The sequence below is a fragment of the Bacillus rossius genome, chromosome 15 (assembly GCF_032445375.1).
Source record: "Bacillus rossius redtenbacheri isolate Brsri chromosome 15, Brsri_v3, whole genome shotgun sequence".
Taxonomy (NCBI): Eukaryota; Metazoa; Arthropoda; class Insecta; order Phasmatodea; family Bacillidae; genus Bacillus; species Bacillus rossius.
The window spans coordinates 30,539,933-30,555,565 of NC_086342.1; the positions used below are offsets into that span (position 1 = coordinate 30,539,933).

Below are 15,633 nucleotides of genomic sequence, written 5' to 3' on the forward strand. Positions count from 1 at the left end.
GATACATCTGGTGCATTGTATTCGCAGGACCAGGCGACCGAGGTGATACTGACGCTGGGCCAGGCCTTCGAGGTGGCGTACCAGATGGCGCTGCGAGACCAGGCGCCGCCGGCCCCGGCCGCCGCCCGCAACGGCCACACGCGCTCGCAGTCGGCCAACCAGATCCTGCCGCTGCTCGCCGCCGGACACGCGCGATCCCTGTCCGTAGACGAGGTGCGGCTGAACGGCCAGCAGGAGTCGGCCCCGCCGCCCGCTCCCTCCGCCCCTCACACGCCCAAGGCGACGACGCCGTCCCAGGCGCCCATCGTGCAGACCGAGGAACTCTAGTGTCCCCGTGGTCCCGCCCTCCCTGGTGATCGTACTATCGCTCCGTCGCCCCTCTCCTGTCCCTCCTTCTCCCGCCCCGCAACTGCCTCTGTGATCTCAAAGGAAATGTGGTTTCCTCTCCTTTCTCGCCTCCCCCTGTATCTCCCTCTCCCACCCTCCCAGGCTGTCGCACTATCGCCCCTCTCCTGTCCCTCCTTCTCCCGCCCCGCAACTGCCTCTGTGATCTCAAAGGAAATGTGGTTTCCTCTCCTTACCCGCTTCCACCTGTATCTCCCTCTCCCCGCCCTCCCTGCCTGTCGTACTACCGCCCCTCTCCTGTCCCTCCTTCTCCCGCCCCGCAACTGCCTCTGTGATCTCAAAGGAAATGTGGTTTCCTCTCCTTTCTCGCTTCCCCCTGTATCTCCCTCTCCCACCCTCCCTGGCTATCGTATCATCGCTCTTCTCTGATTTCTCCTTCTCCCACCCCGCTATTGCCTCTGTGATCTCTAAGGAAAAGTATTTTCCTCTCCTTTCTCGCTTTCCTTTTTTTCCCAGTCACCCTGCTCATCCTTAAAAAAATTGTATAATTGTTCCTCTCCTGTTTCTTTTTCTCCAGCCCTGCACGGAACTGTAGGAACTGTAGCTTCCTCTCCTTGTTTGCCTTTGCTAGTGTTTTCATCGCCCCGCTGTTAAGGACAGGAGCTTACATATCGCTGCTGTGTGTTTGCGTGTCCATCGAGTGCCCGCGTTGGCAAGGGTTATAACGGACTTAACCTCGCTGGCAGCTTTCCCCTACCTACCCTAGGCTGTATATTTAATGCAATGTAAAAATTATGTTCCATTCGTGTTAAGTACACTTTAGGAGAATACAGTTTTTGAATGTATTGTTTTTAGAAAGGGTTGTAAGAAATTTGTCACACACTGAAGTTGAAGCATTGAAAATATTGCTCCAAGTCGGTTTTAATTTCTAAGCTGGAAATTCGCTATCCGCCAGGGCCGCAACTAGAGTCTCTGGCAACCGGGGCATGAATGGATTCATGCGCCCCCCCCCCCCCCCCCCTCTTGTTTAGCACATACCACACCAATAAAGCGGATGTTCGGGGGCCCTCCCGCGGAAAAATGGTGCTATTTAAGCATTTTACATACCTACATGTAACAGTTTCTGTGCTACTGTAACTTCCATGCAAAAACCAGTTGTAGTAGGAATTACAATGCAAGCGATTTCGGCGCCCCCACAGCTTTGCACCCGGGGCGTATGCCCCGCTTGCCCCCCCCCCCCCCCCCCCACTCTAGTTGCGGCCCTTGTTTCAACTATTGATTAATATTTATTCTCAATGTGTGCCAATGGTTTACCAGTCATTCCCAGAATTAACTGTTGATTCGGCTTTAGGGTCGAAATAGTTTTCTAAATATACACATTTAGCATAGTGAAAAAAACACTCCATTTAGCATAGAGAATATGTGTAATGTTGTTTTATATGATTATTTCTCTCCTGAAAACACCTTTTTAGCGAATATAACAACAAAGGCGCCCTTTTAAACTCCATTTATACAGCGGACCATGGCACCTTTGTTTCTAAGGATGATTATTACCTCAGTAGTTTTTGTAATTACGTGTTGTATACAGTTTTTGGTGGGTTGGCCGGAACAAATGTTAATCATAATCATTCTATAGCGTTTTTATGTTTATCCTCGAGTAACATATTTTCAAAACAGAAGATAGAAATAGTTTTTAAACATACTTTATTAAAAATATTAGTAAAATAGTGTTTACTTTCGCTAAATATAATAAGTGAACATATTTTGAAGCTTAGTTACCCACATATTTCTTGGACAAGAAAATACCATATTTGATGTGTTGTTACAAATTGTGCTTAAACGATAAAATAAACAGGTTTTCTCGTTATTCACGTAGTTAATGATTCACATTTTAAACTTGTATTTTACGTTCAGCTTGATACATTTTACCTGCTAGTCTGAGAGAACCGAGAGCACATGTTTAATGAGAAAATGTGATATGAACATGAAGTTCCGAGTGATGGTTCTACAACATTCTGTCCTGATATGAAACTAAATATTTTCAAGAGTTTCAAATTCATTCAAGATTTCGCCCAATTACTTTATCCCATGTTACCAACAAAATATGTGACGTTATAAATATCATACCATAGTTAATGTGTAGTATCGGATAACTTAATTGTGAAATATTTTGTACATTATGGTTTTCATGCACTAGTTTAAAGTTCTTGTAGTATGAGTATTCACAGTATGAGTCGTTTAGCACAATGTTTGACTTTAAACGTTTTAAGTACAAATATAATTTTAAGGCTTTCTATTTTAATTGTAGAGTATATATGAATGCAACAAGATGTTGGGAACTTTTGTTGCACTGGTGTATACTTCAGGCAAGGATTAAAAAGTGCCGGCCTAGTTAGGAAAATGACACCAAGCTTGAAGTCTGATAGTTTCTAAGGAATTTTATTTTAGTAATATGTGTTTTAAAATCTTGCATCAGTTGTTTCAAACACTTTTAAAATGATGAATTCGTAAAGCGTTTTCCAAGTAGCACAAATTTAGTAAGGCTGTGCTTGTCTCTGATTCTTGGAAAAAGTATTTTTGTTAATCAATTTTTTTTCCGGGTTCATGTTTTCAACTGAATCCTCTATTTTGTTTGATAACCCCCTTTGCAATCTTCTAAACTACATACTTTTTTTTATAGTATCGCGATTTTTTTCGTGATAGTTTAAGATAACAGAGAATAATACATGAAATACTACTTTTATTGTTTAATATCATCAATTTCAATGTAAACGCACGTTTAAGATAATCCTCTATTTTCCTGTAGTAAAGTTTTTGGATAGTTGTACATATTACTTATTCGCACAAGTGTTGTTCAGTGCATTTGGGACATTGTAAAGTGATGGATGTAAATTAAGTTTTTTTTATTATTGCTGATGAGAATAAAAACAAGACAACCTGACCAAAAGTAAACGTACTGACAAAGCCAGCGTATAATTTTTTTTACTGTTAGAATTATATAGATGAATTAGGAAGGTATTATGTTTTATAGTTAGCCAAAATAATATTTTATCATAAAAAAAATATATGGCCGAAAGTTCCTTATCCTCTAATAAATTAATTCTAAAATTTCTTAAATAATTAGATAAATGTTGTTTTTACATATTTTCTGAATGTTTTTAGTATCTTTGAGAGCTCAGAATGATGTGTTTTATTTTTTGGTTTACCTATAATTGGATAATTTCGAACGTTTCAGCGTTTGAAAAGTCATTTTATTTAGGCAGTATTGTGTTTGTTCACCCATATACTCAGTTCCAATGCTAATTGGAAAATTGCACTCTGCATACATACTCTGGTACATAGCAACTATGTACTTTTAAAGCATTTAACTCATTAATTAAATTTAGTTGTTTATTTAATGGGTAATTTATAATGATAAAGTTTCTAACACAAATAACACATGTAAAGTAAATAATAAAATAGCAAATTACTTAAAGCTTATAAAAGCTACTTAAAAGATCACTGAAATAAAATGATCTGTGCTACAGTTTTAGCTTTAAAGTATTATTGGAATGAAGATGTATTTGGTATTGTATTACTATCGAATATAATTAAATATTTTGGCTCCAATAATGTTGTGCAATGGGGGAGCCCCAGTGGCGAAGCCAGGGGGGGGGGGGGGGTTTAGGGGTTGTGACGCCGTGACGGGTCCCAAGCTTTCAAATATCTTACACCTACTTTATTTAACCAGCGCGGTAATTATATGCAGGTGGTGACTGGGTAACTCTTCAAGCTAAAGCTAATTGTTTCCAGGAATAGGCCAGTTCTGCCGAAATCCAACCATTTTTATTCCTTTTTTTTGTATTGTCGAGCTTCGAGCATGATTTATGATTTTGAGTGGACGTGGACAAGGCACTTGGATTGATTAAAATATCTTTAATTAATTTCTTACTTCATCACTCAAACAATTTTTTGACATGACAACGTATAATAAATCGATGAACGCCGGCTGCACGCACGAAAAAGTGTCCCACTACGGATGTCCCACTACGGATGTGTCCTTTTTGCTCATTGTACGCATGCGTGGCATCTCTCTTCATGCTCATTGTACGCATGCGTGGCATCTCTCTTCCACTCGATTGGAACAACCATCGATTTGACTTTTCAATCATATTTTCGTCGTTTTAATTATTAATACTATGTAATTTAACGATCGTCCACCGATTTTCAGCACAATCGGTACGGTTATTTAAACGTAATGTTGAAAATTCAAATACGTTTTGAACCAACAATGGTGTTTTACAGTTTTACATAATAATTCAAATTACACCCGGGATCTTTTGCACATGTAACACATTATAAATAAGTTTGGTGTATTTGGAATGCGTATTTGTTATAAAATCGTGTTCATATTATTCCCCTACCGTGAACAAAATTTTTATAAATATATATATGACATCTGAAACTACATTACATTAGAATGGCCTCGTGGGCGTGTGGTAAGCGTACAAATGTTGGTTCAAATCCCGGCAGCTGCAAAAAAAAAAAATTTGTTCTTGAAAAAATAAATACGGCGCACGCAACATTTCAAAAGTAATAAATATATTTGAATTAATGAATGCAAATAAAAGTAAATTTATTAATTCAATTGCACATTTAATTTCACTCCTTTGTATCCATACAAAATAGAGATAATTCAATAAAAATGATTCAATTTTATTCATAAAAGTATGCAGAGGTAGATTTTATCATGCAAAAGATGGAAAAATTAAAGAAAATTCTTCCTCAAAGAATATAATATTTTTAATGCCTAAATGGTTTGGTTGCAAAAAACTATTACGGCTCAGTCTCAGGCCGAATATGATATTTCCTTTTCTTCTGGATCAATCATTTCATCAATGTTTTGTTATGACGTTGTCACGTTAAACTATCGTCCGTAAACCGACTTTACAGACAACCAATTTTTTTTATTAAAAAATTAATATTTTTACCATTACAATATTTAAAGTTAAGTACCGAAAACTGCTCAAATAGCACTATTTTACACCTTAGAATCCAAATTTTTACGGGGGAGGAGCCCCGAACCCCCCGCTTAAATAGGGGGGGGGGGGGGCCATGCTTCTCAACCCCCCCCCCCCCCTATACACAAATCCTGGCTACGCTACTGCATCGTTCAGAAACTAGGCTTGCACAGACTAACAAACACTTCAAGATTACATAAAAATGTATATCCGTAGGTAAGTTAAACGTGTAAAAACGCACTTTATTTTTAAAAAAAATGATTTTTTCGATTATAAGAAAATATTTTCTATAAAAAAATATTTTGCGTATTTTCTCTTTTTTAGTTTATAAATGCGAACTTCAGTTTCTCAGAAATTCGTTTTTGGTTGTCTTGAATAACTTAATATTTAATTATTTAAGTGACATTGTAATTAAATCTGTTTTGGGCTGGATTCACACCAGGCAACTTCTCTACCCAGCGAGCAGTCAGCACGATGGTAGAACCCGAGGAAGCATTTATTGTGCTTGTACTCCTGCAAGAAGAGCAGCAAAATCGGCATAGCATTTTCGTGCCACTTCCCACCAAGCTTCACTGCTTTTGGTTTTATCCCCGTATTCCTCACACATCGTATCCCATATCGTGGAACTACTACGGGTGTCTTCTCTAAACTGCTCCACATTGAAACGTCCTCGGTGGACTCTGCTAGGCGACTGGTGTGAAGGACGAATGCCGAGTAGAGTCTTGTGTTGAGTCTCCTGGTGGGGGTGAGAAGGTGAGCGACACGGGCTCCTATTGGCCGCCCGCCAGAGAGGACGGTTCCCAGTCATCTGCTACATCGCCACCTACACTCCATTCACACACACCCGTCCCTTCAACCGGTGGAAACTCGTCTGAAATGGATTTAATTCGGTATTAAGCCTTCCGTGTACAAAAACACGTGGCGCAAAAAACCCTAAACTTAATATTTTTTTCTAACACAAATGAGCTCCAACAAAACCAAATATATGCATTAATTCAGACTCACAAAGATCAAAAAATGTAGGTTTACTTAGACTATTAAAATGTTTTAAAAAAACATATTCTTTTGAAATATGTTCCTTCAACACGCTAACTGCTTTATTCAAACATAGAGTTTATAAAGATAAACAAAATTTTAATCGTGGCTGAAACTGTAGAGGGTAGTATTTTTTCCAGTAAGTTATGTTATTTTCTTGAAGAGGATGCTGCCGTCTTATTTACGCCCATTTTAAAAGATGAAACTAGTACATTCTCATTTTGTCCTCTTTTATTCAAACAAAGCCCATAAAAAATAAAAACTCTTAACATTGGTCAATGTGGAAATTTTGTTTCTTCATTGCGTTGCTTTGGAAATTGATTGGTACCTATTTTTGAAGAAAATGGTTTCGCTGGGTTATCATTATTATGTTATTATTTAAAACGTAAACGAAATTTAAAATACTTGCTCACTACTCGGTAAAAATAGTCATTATTATTTTGAGTAGAGTCGAATAGTGATCAAAATATTTATTAGATACCCCATGTCTCCTTTACTGCTTTGTAGGTACTCTATAAATTTAAATTCAGTAATATAACTTTAAGCTTTCTCAAGTGAGTAAAAATTTTAAAAGTAAAAAGTTGAAATTAATGATCAAAATATCTTAAAAGTAATGATTTATTCTTGATTTTTTTTGTGGTTTTATTTTCGTCAATTTTTTAATCATCATCGTATAATGGCATTTTGCAAATAACACAGTTAAAAATCAATTATATCTATCAGCTCTAAATAAAATACTTTTAATTTTTTTTTTTGTTAGCTTGGGTTCCCAGACATATTTTATAACTTAACTGTAAGGCGAAAGCTTTACACTCGGGCTACACTCTTTCCGAAGCTGATTACAAATAAATATATAAATATATATAATTTGAGGTGAACTTTAAGCATACGTGGAATACTTGGAAAATATTCTCTCAGAGTGGATTTACGCCAGTAAACGTATCGTGAAAACGACGGGATATTTCTGCCACGATAATTTTTCTCTTGCTTTCCTGATAGCGTTTCGATTGTTTCAACGCTCGCAAGAAGAAAAAAAATCATGTGTGCAGGTTTTTTTTTTTTTAAATTATACTTCCCGCGTGCACCAGAATGTTTACGGAGGTAAATACGTGTCGCGACCTGTCCTGTTCGCAGAAATTAAAAACAAAACGTGACTCTTGCAATTGAAAAAAAAAATAATAATAATTCCCCATCTCCGTGTTGACAATCGATATGCTCTAATATCGAGGAATCGCGTCCGTGCGAGGTCATTACAACCGCTCGCGCGTGTTTGCACGCGTCAGTGGAAGTCGAACGACCGCAGGCCGAGTCCCGTTTGACGCGTGCAAATATTTTTCGCGACTGATTATGCTTTTGTGGATTGTGGTTCGCGGCGGAATTTGACGTCACGCTCGCTCCGTCCTCCAATGACAGAGTAGCTCACGCGAAAAGAGACGGAAAGTTTGCTCGCAAAAAAAAAAAAAAAAAAAAAAATCCGCGTTCGGTCAGGAACGAACTATACAAAACTTTCCATTATTATTATTTTTTTCTCATGTCGTGTAAATAACTACAATAATTACCGACATACGCGATGATTAGATACCTGCAAAATTCGCGGGTTCAATGACCTCCAGGATAGACTCTACTACACTCAACACACTCGGGCAAATGCCACCTGTTCATTGGCTGCTGACTTGTGAGTCGTCTCGACTGAGTGTCTGTGATTCGACACTTCTATGAGTGAGGGTCTCTAAATGGCCCTCATTAATCCAGATTAACAGTGAACCAGTGGCAGAAGCAGCGCTAAGGTATAATTATTTGAATTGTAGCATATCACGAAATGAATCCGCGAATTTTGCAGGTCTCTAGTCATGATAAGTAGGGGCAGGCAAGTTTCGCGAAAAAAAATTCTGAATGCCTATAAGACTGAAACAAGCTGTAGGCCTACCCATATCAGCGGTTTTTTCTCTGTGATTGGCGGCCACCTGCAAGAAACTAAATTGCCTTATTTAACTCAGCCACCCAGGACGCGTTTGCTTCCGCACTGAATGACTGTGAATGGTGTTGTAACAGTAGATATGAACCTGGAAAAAACTCACCCAATCACTAACCACACAGACAATGCTATAGAGTTTTAACTTTCATCTACTCTCGGAATCTTTTTCGCGAAAAATGCATGCCCCTAATGATAAATTGATCGTGGTGACTCAGGTTGTTAAAAAGGCTGCTAAAAAGGAGCCGGAGGTGTATTTGTGTTGAGGCAGGCTGATAAGGGCGATACTCGCTGGTGCTTCTAGCGCGTCATCGCCTTCAAGCACGAGACAGTGTCTTCTCGACCTGCTTGAGGGAAACTTTGAGCTGAGATTGGCAATCGTGATATTACATGGCGGCGGAATGTGGATAAAATTGTACTGCAAGTCCCTTGAGTGCTTTCAATAACCTTTACCGGGTGTTCCATGCCTACAAGTTATTAAGAAAACATCCGTTTTAGCCATTTTCACTCTCCTGAAAGTGCAGTTTTAAAACGAAACACAGAAACAGAACAAATCATTAGAGACCTGCAAAATTCGCGGATTCATTATGTGATAGGCTAGAATTCAAACACATATACCTCTTAGATAATTTTGCTATTGGCTTACTGTTCATCTGGACGAATCTCAACCAGTTATAAACCCTCAACCAAAGAAGGATCGAATCACAGACAAAGAAGCTGAGACGACTTACAAGTCGGCAGCCAATGAACTTGCGTTATTTGCCTGAGTGTACAGGGGTATGTGCAGTCTATCCTGAAGGCCATCGAAAACGCGAATTTTGCAGGTCTCTACTATTCATCCTTTCTCAGCATATTCTTAAATGTTTTTCGTAAACAGACACCAATCGGATATCTCGATCAGTTTGCAAATCACGTGTTGTTTTTTTTTTCCCTGAACCTCTGAACACCGCATGTGTTCTCGGGTAGGCGTGGTCCTTAAGTTACATTCAGGCTGCGTAAAGGCTACAGTTTGTGAGAAACCTAGTTGTGAATGATTGTCAGAATTATTTAGACACTAAACACAATCTGGCTTGTCAAAAAAAAATTTCAGCGCTTATTTTTTGAGTTCAAATATTATATGCTAAATATTTTTCTGTGGAGATTTCTTGGTTTTAAAAACTACACGACAAATAAAAAAAAAAGTTATTTTAGAAGTGAAATATGTACCAGCTGTATGGTTGAAATTTTTTTCCTTCAATATATTTATTTCGGGTTTTGAAATATTGAGTTAGGGTATATTTCGAATATGTATTTAATTTTAGTTTAAATATGTTTTGTTTCTCTCAAAAATAATTTCATAAAGTTGCAGTTTATCAAATATTACTAATCCAAAGTGATAAAAATGTATCGAGTCAACAACATTTACATAGTTCACCTTTAACAATAATTACTGATAGCTTAAGATGAAAGTTACACTTTTTACAGATTGTTAAAATTGTAAAATGTTAGCCTATTTACATTTTAATATTTAAAAAAAAAAAGATTTGTTCAACAAAAATTGTTTCTTTCCACTACAATTTCGAATATTTCTCTAAATGAAATCATTATAGATACTAAAAAATTTTGGGATCTAAACGTGATGTCGATCCTGAAAATGGTTTATAGTTACTTTCAGCGTTATATGCATGAAAACTCTTTTAAATTTTAATGTTACACAACCTGTTGGATTTTAAACTAATTTATTTATATATTTTTTTATTTTGATGAGAAAATATAAATTTAGGCCAAAACCCGAAATAACATTATATTGCACTAATTCATTGCATTGCAGAATTCGCAATTTCTCAGTAGACTTGCGCTATTAGAACTTACGTTAACGGAAATAAAATACACCCTCCAGTTTCTGTGCCACTTCATAACTTGATAACGTACTGGAACAAAGTAGGATGGGAGAAAATATGCTAGCTAGTATAATTTTTTTTTCTTTCGAAAATGTATTTGGCTAGTTTGTTGTTTTTACTACCGCATCGCTCTGTCTGAAAGTTTCTTGTCTAAGACTAACAAAGGATGTTAGAACTACGTCAAACATTGCCACAACACCTAGGATATAGTTTTTAATTCTATCAAAAAGGTGGTTTAGTGTTTTAAAAAATTATGAACATTGCCAGTGAAAACGGTATAAGTGTATTAGTTGTTATTTTGTGTGGATATGTGGAAAACTATGTAAATATTCAAGGCGGTAGTCTTTAAACTAATGTTGATTTCTGTGTTTATCAAACAGTTTACCTACTTTTTTCTGGCTTACATACGCCTCACATGTGTTTTACCTATATTATATTTGAGAGTGCCTGTCATGGCAATCATAAAAAAGGTGCTGGTGTAGGCACATTCGCCAAAATAATTTATCCTGACTGTCAAATGAAGGCTGATATGCGTAATGAGAGACTGGTTGTGACTGTATATTTGTTCTTAGTGTGTGTGCATGGCGAAGAAATATATCGTTTCAAAACATTTGGGAAGTGGAAAAATAAACACTATATAAAGGAGATACTCAGAACAAAATATTGGCTGTTTTTTGTGTGATATTGCTTTGCGTGTTATTTATGATCGTAACTAAAAAAAAAAAAAAATAGAAGCAATTATAGAACGCCAATTTTGTGAGAATTATGTTTTGTGTTCCGTTGGTGAAAAGTTGCATCTGTAAATTTTGTTCGGCATCATGTGATTGTTAGTATTTTATTCGAATTTCTTAGGGATATTTAAAAATTAAAGAGTATTTATGAAAACATTATACTGTTTGTGTTTGTTTCTTTCAACCTTTCCTTTTTCCTAAAACGATCGCTTTGGCCATTAGGCATCATGGACTTCGAATTACGCAATGCGTTTAGACTACATACAGGCGTCTAGTAAACATATCCAGAAAAAGTTTATGCAGTCTCCGTACTCGAGTCGAAAATTGATGGCTCTCGTTTCTTGGGACGAAAAAGATGTCATTTTGGTTGATGTAATAAAACGTGGGTCAATAATTACAGCAAAAATTCCAAAAATCACAATTGTCAACTGGTTTAATTTCCATAAGGTCTATGGAGAAGGGTTCAAGAAACTGATGCAACGTTGCAAAAAGTTCTTAGAACTGAATAGCGATAATGTGAAAATTTAAAGTAGATCTGTAATAAACTTAAACTGCCAATAAAAAAACATTTTCTCGCGATTTTTTTTAATGACCAAACAAAGTTTACTTGAAAAATGTCCCTCGTAACGTAAGTATGAAGTAGAATATCCGTCTTCTAAGCCAGTCACTTCCATAGAGTACAGTACCTTGAACCGTTTCCACAAAACAAACACTTACTTCACTTCATCCAATGTTTCGAGTGCGGATTATCAGCTGGACAAACAGGGGACCTCACTAAGTGTCCATGTAATCATGCATGTTATGACTATAGATACAAGATTATACTGTGAATTGAGATAAAAACGAAATAACACCGAAAAGCACTAATGAATACGTCGGTCGAAAGGGCTGCGAACCCCCCCCCCCCCCCCCCCCCCCCAATAATGAGAAATCTAACGCAATAGTTTTGTTGGCGTTTCTCTAGAAGTACCCGTTGTTGGCATATGATTACCGGACTTAGAATTATCTACGGAAGGGCTCAGTGAGTTGTGAATCGCATCACTTGTTAAGAAATAGCAGCTGGAACAAAAAATTCAAATTCCCGCAATAAAAAAGAATAATTAAGTAAACAGACCCCTAAAACTATCACATTTATGGAGAACATTCAAGAGCGAAAATAAAATGCTGCAACATAATCAGACAAGATAGTACCAATAAATCTCACCCCTAAATACCAACAAGAGAAGTTTGGAGAAAAAATTCAAGATCTACTGCTTGATAATGACTGAGAGTATATTTTCATAGTGACTCGGTCCTAAAGAATATCCATTTGTGGTTTAACATTTAAGATACCTGATATGAAGCACCCCACAATTTTTTTCATTAAAATTAAAAGTTTAATTTTTTACTTGATTCTTATTTTAAGACTATTAAAAAAATTACAGTATACAGCTTTGTAGTATGTTCTTTTGCTTTTGAAAAAATTACTTAAAATTAAAGATAATTTTTTACTTTTTAGTTCATACAACATAGAAAGCGTGTTTTTTTTTAGTTTTTAAAAATATAATTTTAAGTTTAACTTGTTAGTTTATATTTAATTATTTTTTATAAATTCCTCTAAATCAACCACAGTATCAATTTGTATCATCAGAAGCACGGATATAACAATAAATTACAAAGAGAATGCTGATACTCATAGACTAATCATTCCTCTAAGGAAAACAATATTACACCATTAAATACTAAAAATATATATTCTATACATTTTGTGATATGTTTCTCCAAAAGAGTGACCCAGTAAACATTATTTTTGAGAAAAAGAACATTTCCTTGAAATACACTACCAAATAAATTTTCAGAGTCACAAGAATTTCGGAGGAAATAGTTTTTTGCCCCCCCCCCCCCAAGTATCATCCAAGGGTGGCAGATGGTGCCTGAAGACCTTGGGAGCACGTCAGAATCAACAGACTAATTTTCCTGAATTTTGAAAATCGGGGGCACGTAACCGCCCTTTGAGGGGGGGGGGGGGGGTAATGTCGAATCCCCGATGCTCCAGCATCTTGAAACTGTAACAATACAAATCGAAAAGGAATCGATTTTTAAAATTGTCTAAATTTCTGCGGTGGACCTTAGACTTCCTGAAAAAATGGGGGGGGGGGGGGTGGAAGTGGGGCAGCCAGCCGTTAGGCAAATTTGCAACCATGCCCCGGGCTTATAGATATACAAAAACCATGGTTATTGCCCATAGCACGAAAGCAGTGTTTTTTGCCTCTATGACCCTATCCCCCTTATCACTTCAGGTTAAAGTCATGAAATTATTGAATGGTTATCCGGATTACATATACTTCTAAAGTTTCTAATCGATAGGACAATTAGGAGTAGGTTAAAATCAAATATTAAGATTTGATTACACGTGACTAATATTTTTCATAAAATCCTCGAAGTGCACTTCAAAATCCATTTTCAAATTCTCGAACATTTTGGGGGGCAACAAACCCCAAAATGAGGTCCGTTGGTGCCCAAAGGCCCCGGAGGCACTTCAAAATTAACGTAATTTAATTGTCCCGGTTTTCATAAAATTCAGGGCAAATGACCTTTCCCCTAAGGGGGGGAGGCGAGTGGGCGGTTGAGGACCCTAAACGGCTCGGAAACACTCCATAATCGAAAAAGAATAAATTTTTGAAATTTTTAAAAGATAATTTTTTGGGGGTGTGACTGAGGACATATGAATATTAGACAACTTTGTAACTATGGGAGCAACCCAATATGCTGTCTTCGTTCTGACCATTCACTGTAGGTACACCTCGGGCTTGTATAGGCCTACCTACTTTTTACAGTACTGGTACTGGTTTGGACATATGGCCTTTTCTCGTCTTAACAAAGGCCAACTAAACGTGTTAGTTTTGGTAATTAAAAACGTCTGGCTTAAAACTTATAGCGAAGATAAAATTTTACGATAGAGTATTGATCCAAAACGACCTACAGTTTATAGATACATGCATAAAATATTTCAGAATTATTTTAAAAACCACTTGTCATCCAAGAAAAAACAAATTTCGTGAGTCTATTACAATATTATAAAATAATTACAAATGCATAACAATTTACTCTATAATATTTTAACTAACTATAAAATTATTTTATGATAGAATTCTGTAATAAAATTATAATGTAATATTATAGTATTGTGCTATAAGATATCTAGTTACATAGAAGTGACTGAAGATAGCGATTTACGTCACAAGTTTATGGACTTGATAAAAAAACTAAAACTGACTTAAGTTTAAAATTAAGTTGTTGTAGGCTATAACAAATCTGTAATGTGTGACTCAATTCGCATGCCTTTGTTTAATTGTATTTCATTTGTTATCACTGTATTTATAAAAAAAATTCTTGTTTATTTGTTTTCAAGTAAGTAGTTATTTTTTTTCGATATCGGCTTAAAAAATTACTTATGGAATAAGATATTTTTAATGAAAAATTTATACACAGCACCTTGGTTATTTATATAAAGTGACTATATATAGTGTTGTCTACTTTCCTGGAACTTGTATAATTGAACCCAAAAACTGTTATTATAAAATTTTATGGAGCCGTTTTTAATAGGTGGTTAAAAATATCCGATTGTTTCGTGGTGCTAATTGCTCTCTGTGTTGTATGGTGGCAACCACATATACGATTTAGGCAGCGAATTTTAGCGGCGTGAGCAGAAAGTGTATGTGATTCGCTTCCTGAAATTTTCTTATTTGAAAAACGACTATTTAATTTTTATAAATTTGTTTATTAAGCTCGGCATTTTTTTTAAAGTCCGAGTTTCATATTATAGGTTAATTTTCAACATGAACAACATGTGAACACGTGAGTTTGCTCGTTCCCGAGGTCAGATGTTTACACATCTATGGCGAGTAGGCCTACTGAAACACTCGCTCAGACTTTTTTTTCTGCATCAGCCTGAATCAGCGCGCGCATCTTGGCATCGTGAGCAGAAGCATACCCAGAGCCAGACCCCTTGGAAGGGTGCTGAAATGTTACCCACACGGGAGCAGGCGCGCTAGCATAAAAATTACATGAAAACTGCTAAGGAAATGGGTGTCGTGTGGGGCAGGCTTTAGCAACATTCGGCATCGATGCTTCATCCTGTAGGCTATGTCTGTAAAGTAAAAATATAAAATACAAGCGCCAATTTCCGTATACTTAATACTTCAGTATTATCTCGAAAAAAAAAACGTATTTCATACATGCAAAAATAACCATAGCCATGTTTTGTGCAAAGTTACAATATACTTCATGTGGTGTTACGAACTATCTCTTGGCAACCGGTTTCCAAAGGAATATTTTGTGAAAATGCTGAGCATCCGTGTCATCCGAGATCCTGTTTGTTCGAGTTTTCCGCGGTCCACATCAACTCGGTTATTCGAGGCTCTTCCGTGCTCATTTGCGTTAATTCGCGTGTCCAAACAGGCGCATGGCGCATATCCGCAGGTCCGTTACATATTAGGGGCGGCAAAAAGGGAGAGAGAGAAATCAAAATGCTAGAGTACTTAACTGAACTACAACACTGAACATAACTTTAAGTCAAAGTAAAGTCTTATGTTAAGGCTAAACAGATAAATATGTTTTTTTTTTAAATTTTAATTTTACCTTCTGGCTCCTCCCTTCTCATAACAAACGTAATTGAATTCAATATGACA

At 36.8% G+C, this 15,633-nt stretch overlaps 1 protein-coding gene across 1 annotated transcript in view; it reads left to right on the plus strand.

Annotated features, from left to right (window-relative positions):
* LOC134539392 (ankyrin repeat and sterile alpha motif domain-containing protein 1B) overlaps positions 1-11,122 on the plus strand; it is a 372,811-nt gene extending 361,689 nt beyond the window's left edge. Inside the window, exon 17 of the mRNA XM_063381388.1 lies at positions 28-11,122. Within this exon, the coding sequence (XP_063237458.1) occupies positions 28-327 (300 nt within the window). The 3' untranslated portion in view covers positions 328-11,122. The remainder of the gene's footprint in view (positions 1-27) is intronic.
* The last annotated feature ends 4,511 nt before the right edge of the window (positions 11,123-15,633 follow it).